The 11645-nt window shown below is 49.4% G+C and overlaps 1 protein-coding gene across 1 annotated transcript; it reads left to right on the plus strand.

The window, feature by feature from the left end:
* Positions 1-204: 204 nt before the first annotated feature.
* UNC5CL (unc-5 family C-terminal like) lies at positions 205-7592 on the plus strand (the record flags this gene model as incomplete). Its single annotated transcript, XM_084259134.1, has 8 exons — positions 205-592; positions 1087-1387; positions 2503-2765; positions 3409-3510; positions 3760-3827; positions 4687-4787; positions 4936-5049; positions 7379-7592. The coding sequence occupies 8 exons, from the start codon at positions 205-207 to the stop codon at positions 7590-7592; spliced, it is 1551 nt and encodes a 516-aa protein (XP_084115260.1).
* Between the last annotated feature and the right edge of the window lie 4053 nt (positions 7593-11645).

An 11645-nucleotide genomic window follows, 5' to 3' on the forward strand; every position in this document is an offset into this window, starting at 1 on the left:
TGTGTTAAGGGAATTGATCTGACTGGAATGTTGGGGTGCACTGGAATGCAACTTCCTTCCTGATTGCAGCTACTTGGAAGCTAAGTCTTGGCCTCCAAGGCATTGAAAGCGCTCAGCCTGGCACTGACCTCTTTTTCTCTCCAGACCCTTGGGGTGGCCAGCACAGGGGTGCAGGGGAGCTGGCAGCATCGAGTGACCAGGCCCATGTTACCCGCCCACGAGAGTTCCTTCCAACCCGCCCAGTTCCTATTGCTGGTGGGGGTGCCAGTGGCCAGTGCCCTCCTTCTGGCCCAGTGCCTTCGATGCCACTGTCCTCGCTGGCTGCAGAGGACCTTCTGGAATCTGGATAGCCAAGATGAGTCTGTGTCCCAGCCCACTCCCCCACCAGAAAATGAGTCCCCAAGGCAGAGCCTGCCAGCCACACTGCCAGAAATGGCCGCCTTCTACCAGGAGCTGCACACCCCCACCCAAGGCCAGACCATCATCCGAGAGCTGATGAACAAACTGTTGGTGTTTTCGGCCCGAGAGGTGGATCACCGGGGCGGCTGCCTGATACTCCAGGATACCGGCATCTCCCTGCTCATCCCACCAGGTAACAGCACCCACTTTCCTTCTCAGCACGGCGTTGTTACACGTATGAGGGTAACATGCATGTTACACGTATGAGGGTAACATGCATCCTTCATCCACATCTTCGTAATTCTGAAAATCATTGACTCCAAAACTATTGACTCCAAAGATGGATAGATTACTTATTTTTATGACGAATTCCTGGCAGGTGGGAGTAAAATGTCTTGTTCTAATGAACAGTATGTTGTGACAACTCTCCAATAGGGAGATGTAGTATCTGAAAGAAAAGCACCTTTTGCAAGTTCACATCAGGCCTCATATGGGTTAGCAGCAGCCCTGGAGGGCAGGGGTGGTTGTGTACAGTCGACTAGCTTTCCTTCCATGCTGCCTCCAGTGTGCCCTGTGGGCATCCTCTCTCCTGGGCTCCTAATCCCACCCCCTAGCTCTCTAGCCAGGCCTCTCCTGGGGAAGGGACATGCCAATGTGCCAGGCCCATCTCAGCTCCCCCCTCCCCAGGTGCTGTGGCTGTGGGCCGCCAGGAGCGGGTGTCCCTGATCCTGGTGTGGGACCTGTCAGATGCCCCGTCACTGTCCCACGCCCAGGGGCTGGTGAGCCCGGTGGTGGCATGTGGCCCTCATGGGGCCTCCTTCCTGAAGCCCTGCACTCTCACGTTCAAGCACTGTGCCCAGCAGCCCAGCCAGGCCCGCACCTATAGCAGCAACACCACCCTGCTCGATGCCAAGGCCTGGAAGCCCCTGGGCCGGTCGGGGGCCCACACCTCCCGGGACGAGTGTCGCATCCAGCTCTCCCACTTCAGGTAGGCGGGGACCTGTGAGCCCGTTCTTCCTGCCCCTCTTCTTTGTGCCTCCTCATTGTCTCTTATGGAACTGCCCAGATGACCTGTGGATTTCTTATCCCCCTGTGTCCCTTCCCTGCCCCTCTGGCCCTGTCTAGGATGGCACAGCCTGCCACACTGCTGTCTCTGTGTGTCGAGAAAGGTCTGACTCAACCCCAGCCTTCCATCCTCATTCTATGTCTAAAATCATCTGTTTCTTCCCTACACCCCTGTTCAGGACTGTCCCTGTAGGGTCAGGACTGGCCACAGTGCAGGTTTTCTGATCCCATGCAGACCAGGTAAAGGAGGAGTCAGAGTCCTCAGTAGTTTTGCAGGTTTTTTATTTGGGGTTCACCAGGCATATGGCAGGCAGGGGTGCTGGCTGGGGGGCTGGGAGGCTGACAGGCCTCCCAGCCCCCAGCAAGTCTTCACTCTATCTGGGCTCTCTGGAGTTGGTTCTGCTGCTTCTCGGCTTCTCTTTCAGCTTCAGCTTCAGCTTCTACTGCTGCTACTGCTGCTGCTGGCATCCCCCCGTGACGCCGCCCTTAAAAAGCAGTCTTAGCTCAGCTGAATCCCATCTACCTACGCCCACACCCTATTCCAGGTGCCCACCATCAGGCATGCATTCAGGACAAGGATCCATCATCTATCCTGATGGCGGAAGGGCAGAAAAGCCTGACATTTTCTTTACCCTACAGTCCCCAACTGTCTAAGGCAGTTTGTTTCCATTAAGACACTGTTCATCTCATGTCTGTCCTTAGCGCTTTCTAGATTCTTCAGCCCTTCTACTTCCCAAGACTCCTTGCCACCCACTGACCAGAGCAAGGCCATGTGTGTGTGGGACCCCCTTCCAAGCCTGGTCGCCCCAAGTCCACTCCCTTCTCTCCCATGCGGGGGAATACCCACTGGTTCTTCTACTTGTTGATTGTCATGTGAGGTGACTCCCTGGCCATCCCCCGACCCCAGTTCCTCCCTATACATGCCTTACACTGCTCTTCTCTCCCCGTTGGCCCCTGGGCCTGACAGAGCTGGGTGGCAGGTGCACGGGCTCCCCAGCCCCCACCCCAGTGCATGGTCCTCCATTTCTTCCTTCACAGCCTCTACACCTGCGTGCTGGAAGCGCCTGCAGGCCAGGAAGCCCGCAAATGGCTGCAGCTGGCTCTGTTTTGCTCCCCGCTGGCACCAGGCCAGTCCCACGTGCAGCTGCGCGTCTACTTCCTCAACAACACGCCCTGCGCCCTGCAGTGGGCTTTGACCAACGAGCAGCCCCATGGCGGGCGCCTGCGTGGGCCCTGCCAGCTCTTCGACTTCACTGGGGCCCGAGGGGACCAGTACCTGAAGCTCAAGTATATCTCTGATGGTGAGGGGGACCGGGCTCTGGGGAACCGGGCAATAGGGAGGGTCAGCGCCTTCTCCCGGCGTGAAAATCTGGGAACCCCCAGTGTCCTTGGGACACTCTGGGCAGGCAGCAGCTTCAAGGGACCTTCTGGCTTCTACTTAGGTCTTGGGGAGCCCCCTCCCCCTCCCAGGTGGCCCACTCAGCCCTGGCCCCTCTGAGGGAGGACAGTGATTCGGGATGGAGGAAATGAGAGGTGTTGTGCCCGCAGAAGCAGGGAGAGAGGGTTGGATTTTATGGTCCCACTGGATGGAGAGGCTGTCAGAGTCCCTGCTTTGCTTGGGTTCTCTTTCCTTCCTGGTGTGGGCTGCAGGAATGGCCAGTGGGGCTTAGGCTGTTTGGGTGAGTGTGGATTGCACTTGTGTGTGTGGCATTCAGGGAGCTGTGGAGGGGAGAGGGCGGCCGAGTCTGCATGCTAAGTGTGTGGTGGTAGAAGCTCCAACCTCTCCCCCGCAGACTCTGGGGCCTCCCATCCACTTGACTGTGCTTTCTTTGCTCCCTCCCCATCTCTCCCCAGAGAACCCTGAATAGTACCTGCAAGCAGTAGGTTTTGAATGCTAGGGGAGCGCCACTCTCTGAGGCCTTCCGTTCTCTGTCCCTTCCCCAGGTTGGGAGAATGTGGATGACAGCAGTTCCCAGCTCGTTCCCCATCTTCACATCTGGCATGGAAAGTGCCCCTTTCGCTCCTTCTGCTTCCGGAGAAAAGCAGGTAGTTCAGTAACTCTGTCCATCTTCTGCCTGTCAACCCTGGAGCTCTGCAGCGCCTCATTCAGCCAAGCACAAAAACCTTCTCTTAAAGGGAGGAGCCACACAGATCTTTGCAGAGAAAAAGACGTGGCATTCTGCCCCTGGCCTCTTTAGATCTCCAAAGCCTTACCATAGAGTCCTTTTCCCATCCCCTGCTCTCTCAGCCCTGGCCTTTACCTCTCTCACTTGCCATATCCTCTCCTCTTTGTAGCCAGTGAGAATGAAGACTGCTCGACACTAACCAATGAGATCATTGTCACCATGCACACCTTTCAGGATGTGAGTTGGAGCTGAAGGGCCAAAGAAGGGCAGAGCTGGGGGGTGATGGTTCCTGGGCGAAGTGGGTGAGGGGTTTGGTACCCAGTAAATATGGCCCTGATCACATGCCAGGTGATGATTGCATTCTTAGGTTTCCTGGCCGCTTAGGTTTCCAGCGCTTAGGTTTCCTGGCCTCCAGGCCACCTTCCGTCCCTGACTCTCTCTGCTCTACTTATGGATGAATCTTATACAAGGGTAAAAGAGCCAAATCCTAGAGTAACCCCCACTCCCAACTCAGAGGCACTTAGCATCAAATAAAAGAGGTTTCTTTCTAGGCTGATTGTTTCCATCTGAAGATGATATGTGTATTGCCAGTGTGGGGAGTGACCAGGACGGGGTCTTGAGTAGGGGGGATTCGAGTTAGCTATCTCACTGTCCCAAGGGAAGAGATGGAGAAATCAAGGCTGAGAGTCTTTGGGGAAACTTGGTGGCATCTTATTGGAGAGTCCTCCCCTCAGGGAGGAAGGACTAGGAAAGGAGGGATGGAGAATGGAGTAAAGTATGTCTGAATTCAGTGTTTCTATCCTGAATGACCTCCTCCTACCCGTGGCCCCACCCTGGGTTTCTCCTGGTGTCCAAGGAGACCTATAGACCTGTTGGTCTTCTGGTCCCAGAGCTCAGGGGGCAAGCAGGCTGAAGGTTCTAGGTTTGGGGAAGCAGAAGCTAGAGGTCCTGGGTGGCTTGAGCCTGTCTCCTGGTAAAATGGCTCTGGGTGCCAGGTTGAAGGAGAGAGATGAGGGATGGAGGTAGGTTCTCGAGTGTCCTGCTTGGGGTGATGTCTATGACCCCTAAGCCTAACCCTAACCCTCTGTTGACTCAGGGCTTGGAGACGAAGTATATGGAAATCCTCAGATTCCAGGTATCAGAAGAGGAATCCTGGGCCGTGCCGCCCCCTGTCTCCCAGCCAGCCTCATGCAACAGGTGAGGTGGAGGAAGGGTTGCTGGGGTCGCATGTTTGAGATCATGGCCTCTGTACCTGCAGGAAGAGTGCAATGTTGGAAGGGAATGCATGGACCAGATTGGGGCTCTTTGATCCTCCCCTCTAAGAACACCCTTTCCCCTGCTGTAGGCTGCCCCCTGAGCTCTTTGAGCAGCTGCAGATGTTGTTAGAGCCAAACAGCATTTCAGGCAATGACTGGCGCCGACTGGCCTCCCACCTGGGGCTCTGTGGCATGAAAATCCGGTAAGAAGGGTGAGATCTGTGGATAGGAGGGGGGAGGACTGGGATTTGGGGTCCTCAGGACACCTTGGAACCGGGACCATATCTGTGTAGGGAAAAAAACCAGTTGTTCCATATGTGTGTTTCTTTCCTGTGTGTCTCCTTGACTTTTACCCAGAACACTTTTGACTCTGCTGGTCACCAAATGTGTGAAGGTTGCCCCCACACTAAGTAGTTCTCTGCCACACCAGTTTGGTGTCCTACATTGTAACTCAACTGTGACACTATCTGGAGGGTAGAGTCCTCAAGACACTAGCATCCAAACCCATAGGTTAAGGGCTCAATCCTACAAGTTCTCCACCCAGTTTTGACTGCAGTGGCAAAACCAGGTTATCTCTTCTGCTTCTGACCAATTGGCTATAAATTGGAGATTCCAACAACCCCCTTGTCAATTTCCATTTCATTTAAGTGGACACTTTTATTTACTGGTTTATTAAAGGCTATGATAAAGATTACATGAACAATCAGATGTATTGGGCAAGGTATATGAAAAAGCTTCCATGTGCTCTCTGGGCACACTGCTTTCTCAGCACTGCCACATGTTCACCAACTATTGATAGGAAGATCTCCCCACCCTCTATAACTGGGAATTTTATGGAGGCTTCATCACGTAGTCATGATTGATCATTAACTACTTTCATCTCTTCTTCCTTCTCAACAGAATGGGAGGGCAGTGGGGGTAAAAACCCAAGCTTCTGATAATGGATTGGTCTTTTTGGTCATCAGCCCCCATTCTGGAATCACCCAGGACTCCACCCAGAATCACCTCATTAGAACAAAAGATACTCTAATGGTCCTGGAGATACTAAGGGATTTAGGAGCCCTGTGTCAGGAACCAAATATTAGACTGAATATTAGAACAAAAGATCTGCTATTTTTATCATGTAGGAAGTTGCAAGGGTTTGGGGAGTTCTATGCTAGAAACCAGGGGCAGAGCCCAGTATATATGTTTGTTATTATAAATCATTATAGCACAGACATAGACAAAGGAGCAACTTAGCAGTAAGATTGGCTGCTGTCTTCTATATCCTTCAAAAAAGGGCAACTCTTTCTATTTATCCCTGTATTCTCAGGACCTAGAAAGATGTCTGGTTCATAGTAGATGCTCAGCAAATATTTTATAATAAACCAATTAACATGCAAGAACTGGACCCATATTGAGTGCTTGACCTGCTGTGCCTGTCTGTACAGAGTGGCGGGCTGTATGGTGATGTATGTGAGGCATGTAGCCAAGTGCCTGGCACATGTTAATTCAACAAGTGTTAGCAGGAATAGGGGCAGTGCAGCCATGGTCTCTGTCAAGAGAAACCAGTGGAACAATTCTGAGCTAAGCCTCAGAATCCAGACTTCGATGAGTGCAGCAGTCAGGGAAGACTTCACCTCTATGGACTAGAGCTGCATCCTGAAAACAGGATGGATTTTACTGTTATCTATTTATTAAACATTTATCAAGTATCCAGCCCCGAGGAGCTATGCTCCACTGAGAGTTACAGAGAGCTTAGAAAATAAAGACAAGTGTTCCTTGTGCCTTATCATATGTAGCCAGGACTGCACAGCAGTTGAAAATAAACAGACACAAAATAGCTGAAGCAAGAATATCACAGAATCAGGGATACAGGATGGTCACTTCCATCTGGGAGGTGGGACTTTGGGCTCAGGAAGCAGGTGGTGGGAAAGGGGTTCAATTTTTCCCTCTGGGCAAGTACCAGAGGTGGTTGTAGGAGTGCTGTGTGCAAGATGGGAAAGGCTTGAGGAAGGAAGGTTCAGGATGGGAGGAGGGGAGAAAAGATCAGAGAAAAACAGGGTAAGGCCAGAATTTGGATGAGCAGAAAAGTCAGGAGCATGGGCTGCTTAGTACAGATTCTTGAAGCAGCGGAGGCTCATGATTAAAGCCACGGTGTAGAAAAACTTTTTTTTTTTTTTTTTTGTGGGCAGGATGTATGGCCTGTGAGAGAGGGGAGAGCCAGTTAGCAGGCTGCAGTCAGGAGGGAGGGAGCATGTTTTGGATGTGGGTGGGGTAGAGAAGGCAATGAGGAACATTAGAGCTGGAAGCAACCTTAGAGTCCTCTCATGCAAGCCCTGGGTATAAGCAGAGGAAACTCAATCCTAGAGAGAAGTAGCCTCTGAGCCAGGACAATCTCAGGCTCAAAATCCTGGGTCATCCTACCACCCTGGAAAATGGGCAAGGCAGGATGAGGACCAGAGCTGGGATATAGGAGGCTGTGTGTGTGGCAGTAGATCTCACCTCAGTGCACTTCCATCCTTTCTCCTCCTCTCCCCACCTCCTGGCCAGGTTCCTGTCCTGCCAGCGCAGCCCAGCAGCTGCCATCCTGGAGCTGTTTGAGGAGCAGAACGGCAGCTTGCAGGAGCTGCACTACCTCATGACCATGATGGAGCGGCTGGACTGTGCCTCCGTCATCCAGAACTACCTGAGTGGGAGCAGTCCAGCCCCAGTCCACAGGCTGGCCCTGGAGAACCAGGCCCTAGAACTAGACGAGAAGTTCTGAGCATCCCCTGGGCTGATGCCAGGCAGTGTGGGATGCTGTTTGAAGGACACTGGGCACTGGGAGGCTGTGGTGTTTGCTCCAACACAGAAGAATACAGCAGCTGGCTCTGTTCAACAATATTGTCAGAACCCTTGACAGATGTCTGGGGTCACTGGTGAGGCTGGAGTGCCTTTGCCAGCCTTCCTTGGTCAGGACCATCCTTACAACCAGCTTTGTCCTGCATATAGTGTAGATCCCCTCCTGGCCGGCAGGAGGCGCAGGAGCCTAGGAGATGGCTACAGCATAGCGTCCAGCCTCCCGGAAGCTATTTGTTTTTTGTTTTGTTTTTTTTTTTTTGATAGACCAAAGGACCCTTAGGTTGCCCTGTTGGCACCCTTTGGGGACTGGTCAGCACACAAGTATTCACTGAGCACTTAGTAATACCCAGCATTGGCCTGTGTAGCATGGGGGAATACAGGAATTTATTAGATAGTGTCTGGAGCCTTGAGGAAACCACATTTCTCTTGCGGGAAATCAAGTTGCAGCTTCTGTGAGCTGAGGGTCAACTCTAAAATAGCATATACCTTGTAATTAGGGGATGTAGTATGAACCTTTCATGCTTTAGGAATCGAAAAGGCAGGGAGCTGAGTGAGAAAGTTTCATGAAGGATGCTGGAGAGCAGATTTGGTCTTGCAAGGAATTCTCCATGCCAGGAGAGGGCTTGGAATGCTGGAGGCATCAAGGATCCCAACCAGTGGGCAAGAGGTGGCTATTACCAAGTTCAAGTCCAGCTCTAAAAATGGGCAGTTGTGCCTGGCTGTCTATCTTGCTGTCCTTTTCTTTCTTTTATCTCTTTATTCTCTCACCCCTGCCTTGTCTTCTCTCTCTGCCATTATCTTTATCATTAAAAGATTAAAGTTTAAGAGAAAATTGCAAAGTATCATTCTTGCCCACTTTTTAAATCTCCTTATCTTGAATAGTGTGCATTTTAAGTCTCTGACTTCATTTTGCTGTTGCTATCTCCTGCAGTCACCCCATCCTTGAATCTGTATGTCTTTCTGTTACGTGAGATCTTAGCACTTTATGTTTCTGCCTATGGTGCCTGCCTTTGTGTGTTTCTTTCTCTCTGAAAACCTCAGTCATTCCCTTCGGGCAAGTGTCTCTGAACCAATGTTCTGAATCAAAGACACTTGAAAAAGCCTGGCTACTCTGGGATTTCGTGGGTGGGGATATTTCCCCATGCATAAAGGTCCAGTTTGGGGTGAGGAAATGAAAACTAGGGATAAAGAACACTCAATTTAGTCAGCAAATATTATTTCAGCACCTGTTAGGTGTTAGAAAAGAGATCAAGAGTCTGGGTCCTGAAAAGAGAACAAAGGGTTTGAATCAATTCTAGCAATTCTTTAGTTTGCAAACAGGTGTTAATTTTTTCAAGGACAGGAAATCTCTTTGGCAACACTAACAATTTGCTACCATGTTTAATTAAGACTATTAAAGCTTTTTCTATGATGAACAATATTGTGTAATAAAATATGAAAATTGCTTTTCTTTGTTACGAACTGTATTTTGCTTAGATTGATAAATTTAGATATTTGATTGAATGGTTGTATTTGGCAAAATTATATCTACGGGGGCAGATTGGAGGGAAGCATTTTGTAGACTATACTTCTGGTGTGAAAATTGTTTGGGTCCGATATGGTAAATCAAGGAGGTTCACTTCTTTCCTGTTAAAAGCAGAGCTTCAGGGGGGCTCTTTCACTTCTTTTCTCTTTGCCACCTACCCTCACGCCCCCTCCACTATTTTCCTTAGTCTTTCCACCCCACCAAGGTCTGCCAGCCACTCCAGGATGGTGCCTTGGCCTTCTCTTCGTTCTCTTGGTGCAGGGTTAGAATCTCTCTCCCTTAGACCATCACGATTTTCCCATTTACTTCCATTGTCTCTTCCTTGCTATCCATGCTAGTCAAAGATATCTTTATTTCGTGCTCCCCCCTACCTCAAGTCTTCTGGAGTTGTGAATAGATACTACAGGGTGGTGTGTATGTGTCTCCCTCCCTGTCTCTCCCTATCTCTACCTCTCTGATGGGATAGAAAGCCTTCTGGCCCCAACTCCAATTCCTCATAATGGACTCAGTGTCAGGAAAGGGAGGCTTGGTCTTTTAGGGTAGGTGGCAGACTGCCTGATCTTTGTAGCTTGCCTGATATTTGTAGCTTGCCAGATCTTTGTAGCTTGGGTCCTTTCTCAATTCTGACTGACATGTACTTGCCTGCACCTGAAGCTGAAGATGGTGTGTTCCAGGGGACATCAGGGGATGTAGCTCTTGGCCTGGCTCTAGTTCTAAGTAGCACAGTACTCATTCCTTTGGCTTGAGTTTCTTCACTCTTGCAATGAAGTGACCATGTTTGAGGGTCTCCATGGATTCTCTTTTGATTCCATGGAACAGTGCAGAGGTGGCACACTGGTCATCTGCTGACTAAGGGACACTGACTGGGATTTTGTATGCGTGTGTGTGTGTGTGTGTGTGCTGTCTTTAAAGAAATTGGCCACTACTTGTAGCCTTATCTCACTCCTCTCCATAGGAGGTTATGTGCCTGGTCCCTACAACAATGAATTTGTGACTTATGCTCTTAAGCATAAGTTTAGAGCTGGAAGACAGGCCTAGGTCTGTAGAGTTAGAGGCTCTAATGCTCAGAGGTAACACGTACCCTTGTCACCCTATATGACTTCTGATTGCTTTCATGCCACTGTCCACATCTGATATTTATGCTGCTCAACCGAAATACAATGAAAGCTACACATATTTAATTTTACATTATCTAGTAGTCACAATAAATAAATGTAAAAATAAACAGTGGAAATCAGTTTTAATAATATATTTTGTTTAACCTGTTATGCAATATCCAGACATTATCATTTCCACATGTAACCAATATAAAAATTATTAATGGTATATTTTACATTCTTTTTATTATATTTAGAAGCTAGTGTATATTATACATTTATAGCACATCTCAATTTGCGTCAAAAATATGCTAAATTTTCATTGGAAATTACTTGGTCTGTATTTAGCTTTCATAAGATTTACAGATGAAAAAGCACATTTACATAGACAAGTTACACCAAGAGTTTTCCAAAAATCATCAGTTTTAAAATTTAAATCAATTCAAATAGAATTTTAGTTGCAGGAGTCTGGCAAGAGGGCAGCAGAATGAATGCCCTGGGCTTACCTCCTTCATATACTAACAGCTAGATTATAGCAGAACAGAGCCAAAGTTCCCTACAGGAAAAATGGGGAAGGGGTAGGAAAACCTTTAACTGAACTATGTTTACAGTGATACTGGGGAAGAATAACCCACAAGAGGGAGGGGCAGCTGCTATACAAAACCCCCTACAGTTGCTGGCCCAGGGGCACATGCCAATGTCAGGGACTGCACTGCACTGGGTAAGGAGGCACAAAGAGATGCTACCCAGAACACAGGATACACTGTTGGGAAGATATAGGAGCCAGGATGCAGAGGCAGGATTATCGAGAGTGTGAGGCTCTTGATATAGAACAGCTGGAGCCTGAACTATGTGGCAAGGATAGAAGGGGGCTTATGGAGAGGAAAAGGTGTGGGGGTTAGTGGTGGTGAGGAAGAAGTCAAATCACACGCATCTCCTCATAGAGGAGGCTACTGCTCAAAGTCAAGGCTGAAATAATGAAAACACCTGCCACAACCCATCTCAGGGCTAAAATCAAGACAACAAATGAATATGTACATAAAGCAAAGTTTAAGAACCTACTAATAACAGAGCAAACACCCCAGATCAAGAATCTTTCATGGAAAAGAACCACTCTCAGCCTGTCACCCCATATGAACTGTAAACCACACCCAGCACTACATCTGGTGCTCAAAAATGGTCTAGAGGTGGAAACTGACATGAGGCTCCACAGGACTTAGATGGAGGAGCTGACCTATAGGAGGGGAACACTGTGGCTCCCCACCACACAACCCTGGTACCCACACCACAGTAAGAAGCTTAAGTCTCTGATGCTCACTGGAGGTGATCCTTCAGTGTCCTACCTATTCCTTTT

The sequence above is a fragment of the Talpa europaea genome (genome assembly GCF_964194135.1).
Source record: "Talpa europaea genome assembly, chromosome: 2".
Lineage (NCBI taxonomy): Eukaryota > Metazoa > Chordata > Mammalia > Eulipotyphla > Talpidae > Talpa > Talpa europaea.